This window comes from Haliotis rubra, unplaced genomic scaffold (genome assembly GCF_003918875.1).
Source record: "Haliotis rubra isolate DU_JTF1 unplaced genomic scaffold, ASM391887v1 Scf607, whole genome shotgun sequence".
Classification (NCBI taxonomy): Eukaryota; Metazoa; Mollusca; class Gastropoda; order Lepetellida; family Haliotidae; genus Haliotis; species Haliotis rubra.
The window spans coordinates 565,555-589,586 of NW_025767310.1; the positions used below are offsets into that span (position 1 = coordinate 565,555).

The window sequence follows — 24,032 nt, forward strand, 5'->3', positions numbered from 1 at the left end:
AATTCGCAGCTTAAAATGAGACGTTTTTTTACACTTGCTGAAAGGTGTCAGACTGTAGGCCTTTTGGAATCTGTCCGCTTTAATGTTAGTCAGAGTGCTATTGGTAGACTGTGAGATTTCAAGCCAGTGGGTCTGTGGAATATGCACGTTGACCAGGTGGCCCCAGGTCGCCCCAGAGTCGGAGCATGGTTAACACTGCGTTACGTAACAGATAGCTTAACGCAGCCGATCTTCAGACAGAACACTTCAATGTTAACAATGTAAGGATATCCAGGAGCACCGTTCGTCGACGTTTAAGGGCCGCCGTACCCCGCTGTAGGCGACCTGCAGTTCGTCCACCACCTACTGGACGTACTCTACTGCACGTGGTCGACGGTAATCTTACCAGACAGCGTTATCGGGACGAGATTCTGGCTCCTATAGCAGCACCACTCCTGCAAGCTATGCATGGCTTATGGTTGACCCTCTCTTCTGCAAGACGACAACGCTAGGCCTCATATATAGGGCCAGGATTGTCACGGAATTCCTTATGCAGCAGGGTGTAGAGCGGATGGATTGGACAGCTTGCTCGCCTGACCTCAACCCAACTAAGCATGCATGGGATGAACTCGGTCGACGTGTGTACACACCTCACCCAGCACCAGTAAATCTCCCAGGATTCCGCAAGCTTTCTTTATGAATTTGATAAGGAGCATGAGAGCAAGGTGCACCTGTACCTGTGTCTAGGACGAAGAGGGTACACAAGATATTGAATGACTGAGTGCTGCATGTTTGCCATTTTCATTTTGAGGGATTGGTCTATGTACAACTGATGCTTGCTAGTGCTGTTTGAACTTTTTGTATGTATGTCTCGATGTGTCACGTTTGTCAACACATTAAACATTATGATGACACTCTTAGTTATATTATTTCTGATAAACGTTTCTTTACATTAGCTATATAGCATTTGACCCTTTACTAATGACGCCTAGTATATATTCTGAAAGGTCAAATATGAGCAAAAAATAATGACCATACACAGGGCGAAGCATAGCCAGCAGATTGATATGACCATGACCATTGCTATACCTACCGTGTAGGTGAAGAGAGGCAAGTGAAACACCTGGTCCTAGTACCCCTTACTACGGGTACCGGACTTCGTAATGGCTGAGATTGACAGTCAAGGGTTGTAAACTTGTTATAAAGGTCACTGCGAGAAGATGGCTTTATTTCAATTCCGTTTCTGGACTAACGACTTGTATTTTACGGTACCTATTATTTCTGAGAAACTTTTCGGTACATGTGCTATATAACATTTGACCCTTTATTAATGACGCTTAGTTTATAGAATACAATTTGCTTCATTACATTCTCCAGACAGGATAATATCGGTATTCAGAGTTCTAAAGAAATCAAAATGATAACAAAGATCATCTTTCACAAATTTGGATAACAGGCGGGATGTATATGGTGACTTAATAAATATCAGTACCTGCATTGAAGAGTCAGCTTATGCCAGCTCATCGGTACTAAACTTGTTGCAACCCGTTCAGCACCCGTATCACGAGTGTGGTACTAGCGTTCTCAGAGCGGGTGAGGTGAATGATCTTCCTGGCTGGTGTCTGGTTTCTGTAACCTTGTACTATTTATCCTGAAGTCCGCGTTTCCGCACGTATCAAAACACACACCAGTCGAGCGAAAGATCTGTATCGGTCTCAATGCAATGGCGTCGTGCGGCAAACAGGACACAATCATTGCATGGTCTTGTTCCAAGCTCCTGGTAAGAATTTCCATTTTGTAATTGTCTGTAGCATCAACTCTATACTATATTCCGGTTATAGTCTCGTACAGCATGTGGGGTTTGATTCACGAGATCGAAAAAAGATATTGTAGGAAAAAGGAGTTCTGGTTTTGTTGAAATGAACACTGTTGGTATGGATGTATATGTGATCACATAGACACCGTTGTCAGTAAAGTATAAATATACACGCCGAATTATCTGTATATATCATATACGTACAAGTTGGTCTATAAGAGTATGTACCCAGGTCACATCTACTGTGTACGAAGCTAATATGTATTATGTCAGGTCACATATGTAGTATCTGTAGATTCCGCATGTGGTATAAAACCAGTCACATGTGGTATGTACCCAGATCATGTGTAGTATGTGACCAGATCACATGTAATGTGTACCCAGATCACATTAGTATGTACCATGATCATGTGTAGTATGTACCCAGATCACATGTAGTATGCACCCAGATCACTGTTAATATGTGCCCAGATCATGTGTAGTATGTACGCAGATCATGTGTAGTATGTACATATCACATGTAGTATGTACCCAGATCACATGTAGTATGTGCCCAGATCATGTGTAGTATGTACATATCACGTGTAGTATATACCCAGATCACGTGTAGTATGTACCCAGATCACGTGTAGTATGTACCCAGATCACATGTAGTATGTTCCCAGATCACATGTAGTATGTGCCCAGATCATGTGTAGTATGTACATATCACGTGTAGTATATACCCAGATCACGTGTAGTATGTACCCAGATCACGTGTAGTATGTACCCAGATCACATGTAGTATGTTCCCAGATCACATGTAGTATGTGCCCAGATCATGTGTAGTATGTACCGAGATCATGTGTAGTATGTACATGTCACATGTAGTATGTACCCAGATCACATGTAGTATTTACCCAGATCATATGTAGTATGTACCCAGATCATGTGTAGTATGTACATATCACATGTAGTATGGACCCAGATCATGTGTAGTATGATCATAGTGGTACATACTCACATATCACATGTAGTATGTACCCAGATCACATGTAGTATGTACCCAGATCATGTGTAGTATGTACATATCACATGTAGTATGTACCCAGATCACATGTAGTATGTACCCAGATCACATGTAGTATGTACCCAGATCACATGTAGTATTTACCCAGATCACATGTAGTATGTACCCAGATCATGTGTAGTACTTACATATTACATGTAGTTTGTACCCAGATCACATGTAGTATGTACACAGATCATGTGTAGTATGTAATCAGATCATGTGTAGTATGTACCCAGATCACCTGTAGTATGTACCCAGAACATGTGTAGTATGTACATATCACATGTAGTATGTATCCAGATCACATGTAGTATGTGCCCAGATCATGTGTAGTATGTACATATCACATGTAGTATATACCCAGATCACGTGTAGTATGTACCCAGATCACATGTAGTATGTACCCAGATCACTTTAGTATGTACCCAGATCAGGTGCAGTATGTACCCAAATCACGTGCAGTATGTACCCAGATCACATGTAGTATGTACCCAGATCACATGAAGTATGTATCAAGATGAAAGGAAATGCGTGTTTGAAAGATAATACATATTATATTGTGTCAGAGAAATGCGTAAGTCAAAGAGAAACAACACTTCTGTTTCACTTTCGAAAATAATGCAAGCATTTATATGTCTTTTTAATCCTTATGTCTACTTTTATTGTTTATGCGAAATCAGCAAGCTGTACATTAGTAAACGCGGTGCAGGACGTTGTAGCAGAGCCAGAAATACACGAGGTTTGGGTTTTGTGTACGCGGTGTGAATACACGGTTATCTTGAGGTCAACATGATTTATTTAATCTCGAATTTCAACTCAGTGCAAACATACCGACGTTGCTTTGTAGGGCGTTTGGGACAGATGCGAGTCTGTTGCCATACGAATGGAGCTGTACAATATCGGTATCAGTTCTTGGGGTCATCAAATATGAGAATGCAATGTCTGGTGGTTAACGGTTTTGGTACATACAGAATGTTCAGTTTATTAAGAGCAGGACATGTAAAGATACAGTGGATGTCATTCTCTATACTTTTACATAACATACAAGTCCTTTCATTTATCAACCTTGGCATTTCTGGAAACACAATGGCCGATCTTGCTGCCAAGGCAGCATTCAACAAATCTGTGACACCACTTCTTATTCCATACTCTGATTGCAAAGCTGCTATTAGATCCTATATCCGTGATTTGATGCCGAAGAAGTGGGACACCCAAGTTGGTATAAATAACACCTACACCTACTTGGGTTGTCAGTCCAGATTTGAAGAGGTCATCATACGACGATGTCGTATTGGCCACACAAGATATTCTCATGAATACCTATTGAAAGGTGAAGATCCTCCGTTTTGTATCCCTTGTGATGAAAGAATCACGGTCAAGTATGTCCTGCTTGACTGTGTTGAATATTCCATCACAAGGGATATCTATTTCAAATCACGAACTATGAAGGATCCTTTTAATATTATAAGTTCTCATTTAATTATTGCATCTTTAAAAGAATTAGATTTGTTAAATGATTTGTAAATAGATAAATATTTTATAATTGGAAGTTTAAATTAATAAATTAGATTGTTAGTGGCTGTACCCTCAAGGGGGGTTGAAGTATTGTAAAACTATTGTCCTCCTGAGAGGGTACGTAAGTCCCATAAATTTCTAAGTCAGTTTAAACTTACCAGGAATTTTAAACGTAGTATTCTTGTTATTTTAAGTTTGGCTGACATTTCTTACAATCGCCAGCAGCTGAAGGGATGGTGTAAATCCAGCTAGGGTCCATGCAGGTTACAAAGGTACTGTAAGTCCCTATGGTCCATAGTATGGTGATCTACCTTCAGTTGTTGGCGATCTATAGCCCGTTTTTATATTGTATCGTCCTCTATAGTTAAACTGTTTTCGATTTAATTGCTAGTTTTAAATATATATCTGTGATAAGCTAGTTGTTTTACTGCCCTTCGTTGACAGGTGTTTATAATTTAATGTTTAATCATTATAAATCTATACCATGTTTTAGTCACGATAACCTGAAATATTGCCGATGTGACTTAAAATCTTAACTCACTCATTTATCAAACCCTATTTTTCTTCTTTTTTAATCTATAATTCTGACTAACCCAATCTATATCTGACAACTAAGTCACGTAACTTTCCAGATGTTAGTACGCAATAGTATGTTAATTCAGGTTCAAGAAGACTTTAAACCATCTGTAAGATTCATATGGTGTACTTTCGTTTGATATTGAAATGTAAAAGCACATCCTGAACTATTTTCGGAAGACGTTTTCACGCACATCTAACATCATATACCAGAATTTAAAGCATCTATGTGACGTCTATGTCGTGAACCAAATCCGCCAGATCCGTCTTTCATACCACTCCATCTGCGTCGGCGATGCACTGCTGTTCCCGCTGACATTGTTGCTTGTCTCCACATTTGTACTCATACCGTTGTTCTTACAATTATGCATATAATCATTTGTTAATCAAATATATTTTATTGCATCACTAAATCCACACTCTCCCCTCCACTGATGCCAGAAATGAATTGAGACGTCACGGTTTTGTACATACAGAACATAAAGGTCAGTTCAGTGATGTCTCGTTCCCAGCCACTGTGGAAGCACCCAGTTCAGTGATGTCTCGTTCCCAGCCACTGTGGAAGTACCCAGTTAAGAGGTGTCTCGTTCCCAGTCACTGTGGAAGTACCCAGTTAAGTGGTGTCTTGTTCCCAGCCACTGTGGAACTACCCAGTTAAGTGGTGTCTTGTTCCCAGCCACTGTGGAAGCACCCAGTTCAGTGATGTCTCGTTCCCAGCCACTGTGGAAGTACCCAGTTAAGTGGTGTCTTGTTCCCAGCCACTGTGGAAGTACCCAGTTAAGTGGTGTCTTGTTCCCAGCCACTGTGGAAGCACCCAGTTCAGTGATGTCTCGTTCCCAGCCACTGTGGAAGTACCCAGTTAAGTGATGTCTCGTTCCCAGTCACTGTGGAAGGACCCAGTTCAGTGATGTCTCGTTCCCAGCCACTGTGGAAGTACCCAGTTAAGAGGTGTCTCGTTCCCAGCCACTGTGGAAGTACCCAGTTAAGTGGTGTTTTGTTCCCAGCCACTGTGGAAGTACCCAGTTAAGTGGTGTCTTGTTCCCAGCCACTGTGGAAGCACCCAGTTCAGTGATGTCTCGTTCCCAGCCACTGTGGAAGGACCCAGTTCAGTGATGTCTCGTTCCCAGCCACTGTGGAAGTACCCAGTTAAGAGGTGTCTCGTTCCCAGCCACTGTGGAAGTACCCAGTTAAGAGGTGTCTCGTTCCCAGTCACTGTGGAAGTACCCAGTTAAGTGGTGTCTTGTTCCCAGCCACTGTGGAAGCACCCAGTTCAGTGATGTCTTGTTCCCAGCCACTGTGGAAGTACCCAGTTCAGTGATGTCTCGTTCCCAGCCACTGTGGAAGTACCCAGTTAAGTGGTGTCTTGTTCCCAGCCACTGTGGAAGTACCCAGTTAAGTGGTGTCTTGTTCCCAGCCACTGTGGAAGCACCCAGTTCAGTGATGTCTCGTTCCCAGCCACTGTGGAAGTACCCAGTTAAGTGATGTCTCGTTCCCAGTCACTGTGGAAGGACCCAGTTCAGTGATGTCTCGTTCTCAGTCACTGTGGAAGTACCCAGTTAAGTGATGTCTCGTTCCCAGTCACTGTGGAAGGACCCAGTTCAGTGATGTTTCGTTCCCAGCCACTGTGGAAGTACCCAGTTAAGTGGTATCTCGTTCCCGGCCACTGTGGAAGTACCCAGTTCAGTGATGTCTCGTTCTCAGCCACTGTGGAAGTACCTAGTTCAGTGATGTCTCGTTCCCAGCCACTGTGGAAGTACCCAGTTAAGTGATGCAACTAAGTCGTAGACTGGTTCCCGGTGTTATTTGCATTAATTCGTCTCCCTGATTTTTTCAATTTCATTAAAGCCTTGGGCAGTGGGGTAGCCTAGTGATTAAAGCGTTCGCTCGTCACGCCGAAGACCCGGGTTCGATCCCCCCACAATGTGTGACGTCCATTTCTGGACTCCCCGGCCGTGATATTGCAGGAATATTGCTAAAAGCTGCGTTAAAGTAAACTCACTCACTCATTAAAACCTGAAGAGTCTGAAACTACTCTTCTTTGGGCAAATACATAAGCCTCCATCAGAGGCCACGTCATGAGAATCCTGGACTACTTTCACAGCCCAAACAAACTGAAGGTTGGGAAAGGATTTCACGAAATACGATTTCAGCTTTATTACATCTTACAATAATAGCTCTTTATCGGCAAAGATACTAATGTTTAGTGTTAGAGCTAGGCACCCACTGCTGAAATGGACTTCTATTTTATTTAAAGTTGGAATGATAGACTGCAACATATTGCCAAAACAGCCTCCCAGGAGGGTGACAACTGGAAAAAATATTACCCGCTGCCACGTTAACCGCCAAACTCTCCACCGAGAAGCTGTATCGCTAACAATCGTATGACGTCATAATATTACGCTTGCAGTGCACGGAGTTCGAAAATCATTCGATCAGCCGTTCTTGAGTTCACTATGTACACATTTATATACCGACTTTCACTACATTACTTAAATTATTTTATACATTGAATCGTTTGCACACTCAATTTAAACATAACTATTTATATATAGCAGTTTTGGGCTTGTCAGAATATGTTTCACTGATTTTAAAATTCAAGTCGAGAAACAGACGCCATTTCGTTTACATGTCATATAATCAGTAGCGATCTTCAAAATAAAATAAAATGATACTTTGTACATTTAACATGGCGGTAAGATAAATACGTTGTACAACTTATAATGTGTTGATTGCACCGAAAACCTGGAGTAGTCATTTCACTTTATGAAATTTCCCATTGAGAGATGAGTAGATAATCTGATTTTAATGGGTACGTTCCTGAGTCATGCTGTTGAATTAATGTTTGGCTCACAGCTATGTGTTCTGATTGTATGTTTCTCCTCACGGAACAATCTTATGGATTAAAGTTGTATGTGTGTACATTCCCTCAATCACGAAGAAACCAGCAATTGTTTTAATCATAGGTTATCTTTTCAAATGAACGTAACATATGAGCGATATCATATCCATAAGCTGAACTGTATTTTCGCCATTTTCAGACATTAATGAGTTAATTCGGTCGCAAGTATTTTTCCATCACTCTACCCATACAGATTACAATTATCAAATTGTTGCAGAGTATTTCAACTGTAATGACTAACCAATTCAATCAATTCAAATACGTTAACTCAACAGGTATAATTACATAAAACAACAACTAATATATTTAAATATGATGCGGGTTGTGCTATTTATGTGCGGGAACCTACATGTCAACAATGATCGTAAATAACTGCATTCTAGAAAAGATTCAGAACCTATCGTGGAACGGTTGAAAATGGCAGCAAAAGTAACTTTCTTTGCTCATGAAATAACATGTACAGTTGGACTTAATGCTTGGTGGATCCGAACCCCGTTTCATTATGCATTCATGGCAATCATAATTGGAATACATCGTTTGGAAATTGTTTTGTCTTATTGTACGGGTCATTCTAACAATCTTCCCGTGAACTGTTTCAGCATGGATTCAGCATGATGACATGGCGGCTTGTGATGTTGAGCGTCCTCTGTCAGGCACTGGGACAGGACGACAAGGCCGCCCTCATCATTATTGACGTTCAAGACTGTTTCCTGGAAAGCGGGACCCTGCCGGTCCCTGAAGGGAAAGAAGTCATTCCAGTTATCAACAGGATACGTAGTGCATATGAGGACGCCTTTTCAATGGTTGTCTTATCTCAGGATTGGCATTGTTCAGACCATGTTTCATTTGCGTCCCAACACCCCGGCCACAGGCCTTTTGACGAAGTCACACTGCAGTACGACTCCAAAGGTAGTTTCCAATATTACGAACGTCCTTAGAATAATCAAATGACTGACATTTGTGTACATAACAATATGTCAATCCTAGTAGATTACACGGCTATGGCCTCGCTGTTGCAGGGCATCTGTGTACCAGCTCCAGTGTCCCACCATCCTTTCCCTATGCACACGCCTGCAGCCAGGTTCGCTACAACATCTCACAGAGCCTCTGGCCCGACCACTGCATCATGAATGTAACGTCCGGACCGACGTCATCTGCGATCGACTCCAGGCTTACCAGGAAACCAAATGATGAGATCATATTGAAGGGAAATGACTGCGAGGTATACCCATCATTACCATTATAAACAGTCATCGGTACCCTCATAAGACCCTTTTACTACATCATGAGCACCATTTAACATGCTAGATCTACCAAGACAGCCCTCTCAGTATCACCTTGATAGTTGCGGTTACCTCTCAGTGTCCGAGAGACAATACAATGCTATAACGACCGACTTCAACAGTTATACTTTTATTGAACATGAACCTTAATCCAGGAAAGTATGCTCGATCAGTATTGTTAAAAGACCACTGAATCCTGATGAAGAAGATCAGGTTAGAGACATTGCCCCAGTAGAAGCAGGAATCAATATAACTATATACGTGCCGTTTGCCTAGCGGCCACAGATACAGATAGCTTGCATACAGTACATGTATATAATGTTCTCTTCCTGCAGGTGGACTCCTACTCTGCATTTAACTCCAATGGTGGTCTGCGACACACGAGACTACATCGACTGCTCCAGCGTAACAATATCAGCGTGGTGTACGTCGTGGGACTCGCTCTGGACTACTGTGTGTACTACACGTCACTGGACGCCCACAGCCTAGGTAGGCGTGTCAAAATGTCAATATATCATCACTACACATCACTGGACGCCAACAGCCTAGGTAGGCGTGTCAAAATGTCAATATATCATCACTACACATCACTGGACGCCCACAGCCTAGGTAGGCGTGTCAAAATGTCAATATATCATCACTACACATCACTGGACGCCCACCGCCTAGGCAGGCGTTTCAAAATGTCAAATATCATCACTACACATCACTTGACGCCAACAGCCTAGGTAGGCGTGTCAAAATGTCAAATATCATCACTACACATCACTTGACGCCAACAGCCTAGGTAGGCGTGTCAAAATGTCAATATATCATCACTTCACATCACTGGACGCCCACAGCCTAGGTAGGCGTGTCAAACTGTCAATATCACATCAGGCCTGTACAACTGAAATTGTTCGTGAGTAACTTTCCCTTGTTAGTTTCCTGGTTATATACTAGCCACATAAAGAAACTGTGCATTGTCAAAATATTATCCCAGTTGATAAGTACGATAACAATGTCAAAGGTACATATAAACTTTAATGGAGGGATCATGAGACCATAACAAGTCGGGAGAATTTCACTTGAAAAGTCAATCACAATGACGTCACGAGTCCACAAGCGGGACAGGGGTCAAACGACCATGTCACAAGCTCAATAACGGGTATGTCCACTATCGGCATTGAGAACAGCAGTGGATCGACGACGCATAGAGCCTATCAAACGTGCAAGGAAGGCTTGTGGGATGTCACGGCAGACTCTCTCAAGTTCTGTTGCAAGGTGAAGGACGTTATCTGGCGGATGAGGAAGACGGCGTAGACGTCGAACCATCTCGTCCCAAACATGCTCTATCGGGGAGAGATCCGGTGAATTTGCAGACCAAGGCTGTAAGTCAGCATTGTGGTGTTGCAAGAAATCCAAAGCAACCCTTGCCGTATGAGGGCGGGCATTGTCCTGATGGAATGTTAACCCAGGGCCATGACGTTGCAGAAAAGGAATTGTCACAGGTCGAAGAATCTGATCCCTGTAGCCCACACCAGTTAAGTTGCCCTGAACAATCACCAAATCTTCCACCCCAAATCATCACGGAACCTCCACCAAAGCGATTCCTCACCAAGACACAGGCCTGTGCATAACGTTCTCTCACGCGTCTATAGGCACGTTGACGTCCATCACTATGGGAAATGTTAAACCTGGACTCATCTGTAAAAACAACATTTCTCCACCAAAACAAGGGTCTGCGGACATGATTTCGGCACCACATTCGGCGAGCTTGTCGATGACGTTGTGTCAGGATAGGCCGTATGGCGGGATGTCGTGGTCTGATTCCGGGATGACGTAAACGTTGTCGAACTGTGTTGGGGTGGATGCGGCGAAGTCCTGGGATGGTTCGGGCAGTCATCACTGCAGTCTGAAACCTGTGGCGAAGATGGGTCACCCTTATCCATCTGTCCTGTCTTGGCGTTGTTACACGTGGACGTCCAGAACGTGGCCGATCGATGACGTCATTTGTGTTCTGGTAGCGTCTCACCAGTGCAGAAATGGTGTTCCGGTGGCAGTGGAAATATGCAGCCACTTGTCGTTGAGACATTCCCCCGAGGACCATCCCAATGGCCTCATGACGTTGTGCAGACGTGAGCCTTGGCATGCTATGCGTTTCCATAGCCGTTTAATTTTTTGAACGATCGCAAGGGCAGGGGTTGAGCTTTCCAAAGTGACAATATTGTGTGTCATTCATTTGCTCTGTTTCTCTTTCCCGGAATGCACGTGCAACAACGTATTGCACGTCTCAAGGACGAACCCTCTGACGTCACGGAACGTGGCACGTGCATCCATGTTGGATACATGTCACTAATCTCTGAGTTTAAATCCTTATGTGTCTACACAGGTTTGATAAATTAGATTTTAAATTTTTGTATGCACAGTTTCTTTATGTGCCTAGTATATATTCGTGTGGCGGTGAGCTCAGTATTTGGTTACTTTTGACACATTTTGTATATGTTTACAAAATGTAGCAGGAATCATTATATTTTGAAGTAAGTAACCTAAAGTTACGTTTAGACTGAAACGAAATAAATGATCTCAGGGACATATGTGTGTTATTATTGGATATTATTATCATTATTGGATTTATATAGCGCACATCTCCATACACTAGTGCATGCGCAAGGCGCTTGTAGTTTTTCCCTTGATCATTGGATGTCAATCTCAACGGCACATCTTATTATGAATCACAACTCCCTGGGCATCATATATACAACGCTTTCTGCCACAAGGCGCACCGAGTTGTTGCGGCTTTCCCATTCCTACGAGGTACCCATTCACAGCGGGGTGGACTGGGACACATAGTCAAAGTACTCGTCCAAGTTTACTGCACGTTGCTGAACTCACAACTAGGTGTTTGCACGTATTCATGTGGCCACCATCTGGTCATCTGGGTTCTTATACTTAAATCAATTATGGCAACAGCAGTGAGAATATATATCGACATAACAAAGCACATTGAAAATAGAATGGTGTTGTATAAATTGCCGTTGGTAATAAATGAGGCTCACATGTATTTTGTATCTTTTATCACTGAAGATCAGCTTAGATTCCCAAACTTTACTTAGCTAAACATTCATGTTGATGTGTACAAAGCGGGAGTATATATATTTAAGTGTTTAAAATAGTCATGGCTTTCAAAACAACGCGTATTTACAAATACCTAACGTTTCTATTAACACTGTGTTTCTATTTATTTCCATTTTTGGAAAGTTTTATAATATCAAGGTATGAAAGCTTTATCACTAACATATGTTGTATACAACCCACTTAGAGCTGCCTATTTTAACACTGAAACGTGCAGATTTTCTATTCATTATTTAAGGGCAATGTTTACCTTGGCTGCTTTGATTAGTGAGTGAGTTACAATTTATAGTCACATCGGCAATATTTCAGCCATATCGTGACTAAAACAGGTAATACATTAACAATAGATAATATAAGAGCATAAAATCTGTCATCAAAGGACAGTAAAACAACTAGAATATAACAATTTGAGGTATTAAAACTAGCATTTAACTTTAAAATCATGTGACTATTTGGGACAATACAATATAAAATACGAGCTATAGATCGCCAACAAGTGAAGGGAGATCACCATACTAGGGACTATGAGGACTAAGTTCGACTAACAGTACCTTTGCTAGCTGCTGGACCGAAGCTGGATTTACATCATCCCTACAACCGTTGGCGATTGTAGTCAGATTTAGCCATAATGTAAAATTACAAAATGCTACGTTTTAAAAATCGGGCAAATTTACTGAATGTTTTCGGAACTTACGTACCCTCTCAGAAGGGTAATAATTTTACAGGACTTCAACCCTCTTTGAGGATACAGACACAAACAATCTCAGTTGCTAATTTAAACTATACCGATTGTAAAACTACACGTATCTAGTGTGCAGTACACACAACCTTGTGCACTTAAAAGAACTCACTCATCCGACGGTAGGTGACCAGATGGAGGACACACGAACAGGCGCACACACCTAGTTGCGGGTACAGTAAAGTGCAGTATCATTGGACCAAATACTGTGACTATGTATCCCAGTTCCCCCAGCTGTAAATGGGTACCTTGTGAGGATGAGGCTGTGTGACAACTCGCTGCGCCTAACAGGCTGCATGAGTTGAATACTCAGGGAGTTCAGTTGGTTAAAAGATCGCAGAAAAAACGACATCCGTTGATCAAGGGAACACTCAAGCGCCTTGAGCGTATACTAGTTGCGTGGATATGTGTGCTATATAAATATCCTATCATCATCATCAACTATCTACAAAACAGATCAATTAAAATTTATGAATCAAGCCAATTTCTGTTGATCGTTAGCATTATTAAAAAGACCCTTAACCGGTTTTACAGTAAAATATTTACCCTATGTGATGGAAAAATCAGCAGTCAAGCCGGACATGCTTGACCGTGATTCTTTCATCACAAGGAATGCAAAACGGAGGATCCTCACCTTTCAGTAAGTATTCGTGTGTATATCTTTAATGGCCAATACGACAACGGCGTATAATGACCTCCTCAAATGCGGACTGACAGCCCAAGTAGGTGTAACCAATATAGGGTTTTATTTCATCTAATTTATTTATACTTGGGTGTCCCACTTCTTCTGCATCAGATCACGGATATACGATCTGATGACGGCTTTGTAATCGGAGTGTGGGATCAGAAGTGGTGTCACAGATTTGTTGCGTGCTGCCTTAGCAGCAAAATCGGCCATTGTGTTGCCAGAAATACCAACATGGCTGGGTAACCAACAGAGGACGATGTCGTATTGGCCAGTAGCAAGATCATTATATAATTCAAATATTTCTTTTAAAAGTGGATGTTTACAGGGAAAAAAGTAATAGCCCGAAAGAATCAGAAAAAAGCTTATTAATTGTTTGTATTTATGGTGTTATTAATATAGTTTAAGGCTGTTAATATGGCATTAGCCTTTGCTGTAAAATTAGAGCTGTTATCCGGTAACTTTGATTGGTGACACTATCTAAACTGAGATAAAACTGACACTTGAGTTTAATCTGGTGATAATGATAAACGTTATACAGCAAACTATTTTCCTAATTCCTAAACCCAAGCTACATGTATGAAAGGGAAATATTAATGTTCATCGAAATTTATTACCGTGTATTTTTAAGAGGTATTCGAGGAAGTATGCTTTTTAACAAGCCATAAATAATTGACGCATGGAAGACACTGCCGGTGACCATTAAAGATTTTAAGATTCCTAAAGGGTACTAGAGGAACTGTATAATCCCTTTACTTATGTTATAATTAAATGCAGATCCTACATGATCTTTAGAAACTTCCTTTTTCTTTCAGAAAACTTTCAAAATGATTCAGGCAAAGAAAAATTGAACACTGCCCAATTTCCTCAAAGATTCTAGATATACATTTACTGCAAAGACAGCCATGTTATTGAAATAGAATAATACATACTGAGAGCATTTCTCAGGAAAAATATAACCAGTATATTTAATAACCAAGGAGGACACCTATATTTGATCTTACATTGTCAAATGTTTAAAAAATAATATATTCGTCATTAATTATCATTCCTTCTTTCCATGCTTGCATACCAATAACTATAACTTCCGACCGCTGTAAAAGAATTCGGTTTTTCAGCAATAAGCTATTTCTAGTACACACTTCGGTTTTAGGACAGGTCGATCTCGTGACCGACATTTGCACTCTGAAACACCAAGCCATGTCGACAGAGTCGGTAACACAAAGGCAGATGATGCAGCTAAAGCAGGTCCGTCTCTCCACTTCTAATATCTCATTCCGATTTTAAACCTTTACGGAAAGTGGAAATGGAAGTGTTAATACAAGCGGAACACCGAAGGAGGTATCAACAAACTTGACAAACCTTAGTTCGTACCTTTCATGGTTGCAATGAACAATGGACTTTTTCTTTGGTGATGTCGATATGGTTACACGCGTTTTGCACATGCATATATGAATATTGTATTAAAAAGTGACGATCCTACATTTGGTGTCCTTTGTGACGAGAGAATCGCCGCCAAGTATGTTTTGCTTGACTGGGTAGATGAGTCACAAAGGATGTGTATTGCCATTTATCATCATTGAAAGGTATACTGAGGGAAACAAATAAAGGATCACATGAAAGCAAAAGTGTTCCCTTACCTTTTTCCAGGTTCTTCACAAGCTATGCGATTCAAAGCTTGTGAAGAAACCGTGGAAAAAAAAATAAAGGAACACTTGTCCTTTCGTGTGATCCCTTATTTCTTTCCTTCAGTATATATGTTGGATAATGTCAGTGATCTTTTATTTCTTAAATTGATTTGTTTTCAATATATTGTGAATTGTGAATTTGAATTGTGTTTTGAATAAGTAAGACGTCATCCCCTGCTGGTGGCACTGGTGGTGGTGGTACAAGTAGGGTAACGCAATGCCCTGCAGTTGCACGTGAGACCATTTACCGAAGTGTAAAACACAGACTAGTGTTGATCACAGTTTGGTTTTTAATATTGGTTTACATTGCACATAACCTCTAGTGACCAAAGTGATTGCATACATGATGACTTGGCCCACACTTGGGTAGCTCTTCTGGAGGAATAATGGGCAATACAAAGGGAGGCTACACCCGACAGTATGCCTTAAAAGACCGTAGATGTTTGGCCGAATTTAGTTGACACACCAGATATTGATGTACGCGCCCGACAATATGGTGATCGTCATTATTCCATCACTACGGTTTTGTCCGTAGTACTTGTGTCCGGCGCCATTAGGGAAATGACCGTTTTGCAAAAGTGTTTCTAGTTTCATTTTGTTCTCACAATAGCTATTGTGATTTGAAGGCTACAAGACGTATACAGTCGCTGATGCTACCAGGGGCATAGCAGTGATTTCAACACAAGAAGCTGTTGCCGACCTTAAAACCAAAGGTAAACCGCCAACTAGATCACAAAATTAATTAGCATGTATTCCTTGCCGTTTGTAATCAGAGCCGTTTGTGTTCTCCTCTATCTTAGTCATTCACTTGACGGAAAGAAACATGTCTTATCTTCAGGGTTGTATGAAATCATTATGGTATAATATCAGGTACACCTGATTGGCAAGATTGCATCTAAGTATAAATGTCACAGACTTCCTCCTCACATCAACTGAAATGCTGTTCATTCCGTTTGCCAAAAAAGACACATCAGAATTTACTCAAATTGCTGAACATATTATTTAACAATTCCGCTGCACAAGTTGATGAATATGCTATACCTAATCCCGTATGAAATTTGGTGTTATGACGGATTGTAAAAAAAATGTTTGCTTTAAAGATATCACAGAGTTGGGACTTAGTGGCTTTATCAGCAAATGCAAAGTTCTGATTTTGTAACCGTGTCCCAAGGTTCCCTTTCAGCTTGTATGAGGTTGAAACCTTGTCATTGAAATTTGCACACTCTGATAAGGGACATTCTCCATTTTCAATAGAGATTTTAGAGGCAAAGCTGTAACCATTCGGTAAAAGTGCCATTCATCACATTTTCGTCGGATTGTTCGCCGATAAAGGTTAACAATAAGCTAAACAACATCAGTTCTGCTTGTAGCATTTTGGTATTTATAACGAAATTTATGTAGGAACATCCAAAGAGTTTGCTTGGATATATGTATTATGGTGCACCTTGCCAAACTCCTTTCGAAGAGAGTCACGATATGGCTGAAATATTGCCAATGTGACTATAACTTTTAACTCACTAACTCCTTTTGAAGAATTCATAGCGAAGCAAATTGTTTTTGCATAAAAGTTTTGTAATTCAATGTGAATAACACTGGTTGGCAAGGTATTTAATTTTGGATTTTTCAGTGATGTTTATACGCCCCTTTCTGTTCAGTATCGTCCTCCCTATTTCTTCAATAATTGTATTTTGAAGATGCAAGTTTCAAGTATATTTACTGTATAAAATAATCTAAACTCCTACTTTGAAATTATTGCAAGCTTTGTAAATAAATGTATTAATCCATTCCACTTTGCCGCATGCTCCACGTGCAGGTCAAAGGTGTCTGTTCTTTGTATGTGATGTAGGATACGGACATTTAAATGGTGATTTTTTTGGATTTGTTTTTTATTGTTCCAAATGTGATGAGTACAAAAGTATGATGAGTACAAGCATATAGAGGAATATGTGCACATAGCGGCGAGTGGGCTCAATAGAGATATAGTACATTAAGTACATTAAATATCGATATCAGTGATATGTTTTGGTTAAATAGTCATTCAGGGTCAAATTCAGGGATGAGAGGAAACCATTTGGCTAAAATGCTTTCAACATTATTATTTCTTCTGGAGATGAATGCTTCAGTAGTAAATATGTCTTTCAATATCCTTAAGTAATTATCAACTTTTGGAATTGTTTTTTCAAAGAGCAAGTGTAAATATACCTCTTAGCAGATAAGATTATGTGATTCAGTATTGGATTCTTACCTAAAAAGCCAAACCAGATCAAAGTTTTTGTCAAAGTAAGTGTTTGGATACGTTTCGTAATCCACTGTTCAAGTTTCTTCCAGAAAGTTTTGGTTTCATCACATTCCCAATATACATGGCATAAGGTCTCAACTGAATCATTACAAAAAGAACATAGTGTATTGTCAACCAGATTCATTATAAAAAGTTCTTTTTTGGTATAAACAATTCCGTGCAGAAGTCTATATTGAAAATGTAACAGTTTCACATCTCTAAAATTGTTTCTCAAATATCCAAAATCAAATGCCAATCAAAATGAATACAATCAAATAATGTTTCCCATTTTTGGCACATGTGAGGTTTAATATTTTCAGATAATAATTTATCATAGAATAATCTTGAACTTATTTTTAGGGATATGAAATCCTTTTGGAGAGAATTTATAGGAGGTCATTAATGTTTATGTATCTATATTCCTTTAAAGTCTTTTTCCAAGTTTCAGGTAAAATATGTATAACATATCCAAGATCTAAGTGAGCACCTCTTATATCAAATTGAAGCTTCTAATGATCAAAAGATATAAACCCATGTTCATCACAAAGATATTTGATTGTCAAGATTCCACTTTTAGCCCAGTGACTAAAGATGTGATTTGAGATTTTGAAATTTTTATTCAGCCATAAAGGTTGGGATAAGATTTCATTAATGTTTTTCTGCATCTATAGTATTTTTGATACAATATAAATTCCATCCCTTTTAAACATCTTTCCAAAAAGGATTATCAACTGCAACTATATTCTGAAACTTTGCTTCATATTTTAGCATATCCTTAAACGGAAAATTGCATGGGTTACCAGGATTTGTTTTCTTAAGTATAGTTTAAGTGTAGATAATTTCATGGCGTTAACAAAGGTCTTAATATCAATCATGCGTAGGACAGAATTGATAAAATCCTTGGAAACTGTGTCAAATGCATTTTCGAAATCAATCAAAATTAATAAACCTGACATGTCTCTTTTCTAAGTTGCAAACATAATGTCATATAATAGCCTTGTGTTTTCACTTAATGTTCTGCCAGGTTAAAAAAACAGTTTTAAACCGACTTGAGATACGTGCACTTATTAATTTATACAGAGCATTTAATAAAGTAACTGGTCTCCTGTTCTTCAATAAGGTCCTATTTTTATTAGCTTTAGGTATACAAGTGATAAATCCTCACTTCATGGTAAGAGACATCTTAATTCTTTTTGATACATCTTTGATAAATCTGAAAATCCAGACTTTTAGTTCTTTCCAGAAGAATGTAAAGAAATCAATTGGAAATCCATCTATACCGGGGCTTTTGTTATTTTTCATACTTTTTATTGCCAATGGTATTTCATTTATGTCTAATTCTTTTTCCAATTTGTCTCTCTGTTGGTGACTCAAGGTTGGAGTTATCACATTTTATAAACAGGCATTATTCCCATAGTTCTCAGCAGAAGAATACAGATTTTTTATAAACTCTTTAACTTCATTTAAGATCGCATCCCTGTCAGTAATTTCTTCATTCTTATCTGTAATAATTTTATTAATTGATTTGCTGACAAAATTCCTATTTTCTAAGTGACAGAAATATTTTGTTGGTTTTTCCCCTTCTTAATATCATAGAATTATGTTTCTGAGTTGAATTCCTCGAATCTCTTCTTCCTTAATTTGTTGTAGTTCTGATTTTAATTTAGAGAGTTCAGATAGTAAGGCTTCATCTACGTTTTGAAAATATTTTCTAATAGTATCTTCACAGTCTCTTATTTTAGTTTCTAACTCATTAGATTTGTCCTTTGTTTTCCTTTTAAGATAAGATGAAAAAGATATTGATTTACCTCGAACATTCATCAGAAATGTTTCTAAGAATAAGCTGTCATCTATCTGAAGTTTGATATCTGAGTCATTCACATTCTCAACATACACTAAACGCCAAATGAAACGTTACTTCCCTTCCTTAATGACGGAAGTACTTATCTTCAGCTGGCGTTCTGATGCGTGGACGTCCACTTCTTGGTCTGTCTATGGTGATCCCAGTCTGACTGAAGCCCTGAATATGTCTTATAACCGTGATACGGTGGCATCCGAGGGCGTTGGCAACAGCATTGTATGTCGACCCCATCTGCACCATCCCAATGGCTCTTTCGATACCTTCATCTGTTAATCGTGGCATATTTCTCGTACTTGTGTATGATATCATGTATTCTAGTTTCTCTTCATACCCTATAGAATCATTCTACATGTGAAATGGATGCAAATAATGAGTATTCTTTGAGTATTCTTTGGTCGTCTCCTTTTAGATTGATCTGACTAAATCAGCATATTCGGGATTCAAGAGTAAAGAAGTATTGACGTTCCAGTAACCCCTCCCTCTTTTTTTATTACTAGCGTTTGAGAAAGTGAAACTAATAGCTGAATGGTCTGTTTCATAGCCAGGTATGATGTCAGAATCAAGTGAAAGATTAAACATGTCCTGCGAAATTAAAAACAGTCCAATCTTGAATGCTGTCTGGGATTTTTTTCCCCATAATGTATACTAGTATTATTCTTAAATCAGGATTAAGTTCAATAAGATCTAAGGATTCAATTTTGTCTAAAACTGTATCTCTGGCCTTGGGGTTGTGAATATTTTTGTAATTTTCCAAATCATTGGAAGGATCCAGAATTAAATGATGATTTCTTAAAGAAGTTCTCTATGACGATCCCCTATTTTATATGTGATTAGATAAATTTGTGCACGGTAATTATCTGGTAACATGTTAGGTACTTTGAGTAATTTATCACTCCTTTGGTGTCTTTTATGGCGAACGGACTGGAACTGGGAAGTAGTAAAATATCTAACTGAAATGATAATGACAAACCGGTCATAATTTATTGTAGCCTGTAATTTCACAAGAATAGTTGAACATAAGCCACTACTTGATCTCTTTCAGGCGTCCATGTGATACAGTCATCCTCTCTGGCTGGCCTACTGAGTGTGAGTGGGGCCCCAGCTGTACGTACACAACCACACATTGAATATCTACTGCTCCCGCTATGTATCATTCATGTAATTCAATCATAAAACAGCAATCCCGTTCAGTATGTCCTCCAGCTATTTCCAAACGTGTATACACAAGTGTAAACTACTCCCGCGTTACTCATGACTGGACATTACGCCCTGAAGTTATTGTTGGGAGCCAATTTCAATATGTGCACGGTGAGGACAAGCGTTATCGTTTTTAAAGAGAAAAGGAGAACCAGTATAGCTCGCACACGGCACAACTGTCTGCGCCAGTATGTTGTCTAGGTAGTTATGTACAATGGCCCTTACATGGACAATATACAGTGACATTCTGGCAGTCATAGCGAACCCAACCCATATCATTAGACCCACCCTGAAATATGCCTTGATGCCTTTCCTTCATGTCTGAGTGAGAGAGTAAATATAAATAATTGCTTAACACAGCATCAGCAATGTTGCAGCTATTTGCGGCGAGAAATGTCATAAAATAAACTTTATGTTAACAATCATAATGAAAATGGTGTGCATTTTAATATTTTCAGTCACATATCACATTCAAGGGTAAAAACTTGCTTTGAGATAAAAATCTGTATTTTATCATTCAGTTTGATTTCTTTTAAATGTACTAAAATCAGGTCGTTACGAACTGTTTCAAAAAGGACAAATAAACTATGAATATTGTCATGAAAACGTTGTCTGAATAGCTCTAAATCAGCACATTTAAGCAGTATGTGCTTGATAGTAAGTGGACTTTTGCAAGGGATGCAAAAAGGAGGGTCTTCACCTCACCTCAATAAAATGAATGTGTGTAAATACTGTGTCCAATGCGGCAAAGTTGTAATACAACGTCATCATGGCAATAAAGATCACTTCATGTTCGTTGAGACGCTACCAGACACGTCATGCCTATCTTGTAAGTCAGGACTGGGCCTGGATTCGTCTGAAATCATTACAGATCACCGGCAAATATAATGAACACCAATGGCATCTGGTAAGAATGCGTCGAGTTAACGGCAGTACAATACGTGGTAGCCGTACATGCAATTCGTTGTGTACAGACAATTTCTAATTCCTGGACATTTACATGACAGTGGCCTGGATCAAGTGTATAGCAATGTGATCGGGTGCTTGGGCTTCATATCTTTAAGCATTGTTTCTGATCCCAGGCGTCTGTCCTTGACATTATGCGCTCAGTGCACACCTGTCATAATATTCTGCGTTGACAGAAACCTTTTACAAAGTCCGCAAATCGCACACTGAGCACATTGGATATATTAGCATTCCCTCGAAGAGATCCACCATTGCACCAGATGCATTAAAGCATGTGCGTCCAAGGACGAACTCACCCTGGTACAATGATGCTATCAAGATAGCCAAGACACAGAAACGCACCCATGAAAGGAAATGGCGTAAATCTCGGTTAGAGATCGAAAGACAAATCTATAACCATTCCAGAAATACTCTTAACAGACTGCAAAATTTTGTCATTTTAGTAGTTTTAAGCAGAGTCTTGGTAATCCAAACACCTTGTTCTGTCACCTGAATTCCCTTTTGGGTAAAGCACCAAATACTGTCTTACCTCAGACAGATGATAATTTGGAGCTAGTGTAAGAGTCAATAACTGAGTATTCTTTGGTCGTCTCCTTTTATATTGATCTGACTAAATCAGCATATTCGGGATTCAAGAGTAAAGAAGTATTGACGTTCCAGTAACCCCTCCCTCTTTTTTTTATTACTAGCGTTTGAGAAAGTGAAACTAATAGCTGAATGGTCTGTTTTATAGCCAGGTATGATGTCAGAATCAAGTGAAAGATTAAACATGTCCTGCGAAATTAAAAACAGTCCAATCTTGAATGCTGTCTGGGATTTTTTTTTCCAATAATGTATACTAGTATTATTCTTAAATCAGGATTAAGTTCAATAAGATCTAAGGATTCAATTTTGTCTAAAACTGTATATCTGGCCTTGGGGTTGTGAATATTTTTGTAATTTTCCAAATCATTGGAAGGATCCAGAATTAAATGATGATTTCTTAAAGAAGTTCTCTATGACGATCCCCTATTTTATATGTGATTAGATAAATTTGTGCACGGTAATTATCTGGTAACATGTTAGGTACTTTGAGTAATTTATCACTCCTTTGGTGTCTTTTATGGCGAACGGACTGGAACTGGGAAGTAGTAAAATATCTAACTGAAATGATATTGACAAACCGGTCATAATTTATTGTAGCCTGTAATTTCACAAGAATAGTTGAACTTAAGCCACTACTTGATCTCTTTCAGGCGTCCATGTGATACAGTCGTCCTCTCTGGCTGGCCTACTGAGTGTGAGTGGCGCCCCAGCTGTACGTACACAACCTCACATTGAATATCTACTGCTCCCGCTATGTATCATTCATGTAATTCAATCATAAAACAGCAATCCCGTTCAGTATGTCCTCCAGCTATTTCCAAACGTGTATACACAAGTGTAAACTACACCCGCGTTACTCATGACTGGACATTACGCCCTGAAGTTATTGTTGGGAGCCAATTTCAATATGTGCACGGTGAGGACAAGCGTTATCGTTTTTAAAGAGAAAAGGAGAACCAGTATAGCTCGCACACGGCACAACTGTCTGCGCCAGTATGTTGTCTAGGTAGTTATGTACAATGGCCCTTACATGGACAATATACAGTGACATTCTGGCAGTCATAGCGAACCCAACCCATATCATTAGACCCACCCTGAAATATGCCTTGATGCCTTTCCTTCATGTCTGAGTGAGAGAGTAAATATAAATAATTGCTTAACACAGCATCAGCAATGTTGCAGCTATTTGCGGCGAGAAATGTCATAAAATAAACTTTATGTTAACAATCATAATGAAAATGGTGTGCATTTTAATATTTTCAGTCACATATCACATTCAAGGGTAAAAACTTGCTTTGAGATAAAAATCTGTATTTTATCATTCAGTTTGATTTCTTTTAAATGTACTAAAATCAGGTCGTTACGAACTGTTTCAAAAAGGACAAATAAACTATGAATATTGTCATGAAAACGTTGTCTGACAAATCTATAACCATTCCAGAAATACTCTTAACAGACTGCTTAAAACTACTAAAATGACAAAATTTTGCAGAGTCTTGGTAATCCAAACACCTTGTTCTGTCACCTGAATTCCCTTTTGGGTAAAGCTCCAAATACTGTCTTACCTCGGACAGATGATAATTTGGAGCTAGCATCAAGCTTCAGTGATTATTTCCAAGCCAAAATAGAAAAGATAAGATCTGGCCTAGATGCCTTATCTTCTGATATTGGATTCACGAGTGATGAATTCGCTGGTGATGTTCTCACAGCCTTTCCTCCGCTTACTCCAGCAGATGTTATGGTGCTGATCAGTCAGTCTAAACCAACAACATGTGACTTAGACCCACTTCCCACAAAGTT

The 24,032-nt window shown here is 39.5% G+C and overlaps 1 protein-coding gene across 2 annotated transcripts; it reads left to right on the plus strand.

The window, feature by feature from the left end:
• The first annotated feature begins 1,515 nt into the window (after window positions 1-1,515).
• LOC124255727 (nicotinamidase-like) lies at window positions 1,516-23,030 on the plus strand. 2 transcript variants are annotated; one of them, XM_046689632.1, is made up of 7 exons: window positions 1,519-1,759; window positions 8,436-8,745; window positions 8,856-9,058; window positions 9,455-9,608; window positions 15,972-16,058; window positions 20,527-20,588; window positions 22,883-23,030. In XM_046689632.1, the coding sequence occupies exons 1-7, from the start codon at window positions 1,703-1,705 to the stop codon at window positions 22,892-22,894; spliced, it is 885 nt and encodes a 294-aa protein (XP_046545588.1). In that variant the 5' UTR covers window positions 1,519-1,702; the 3' UTR covers window positions 22,895-23,030. The 2 variants fall into 2 exon arrangements, with proteins under 2 accessions (XP_046545587.1, XP_046545588.1); XM_046689631.1 differs by lacking the exon at window positions 20,527-20,588 and having other exon boundaries at window positions 1,516-1,759.
• Window positions 23,031-24,032: the final 1,002 nt, after the last annotated feature.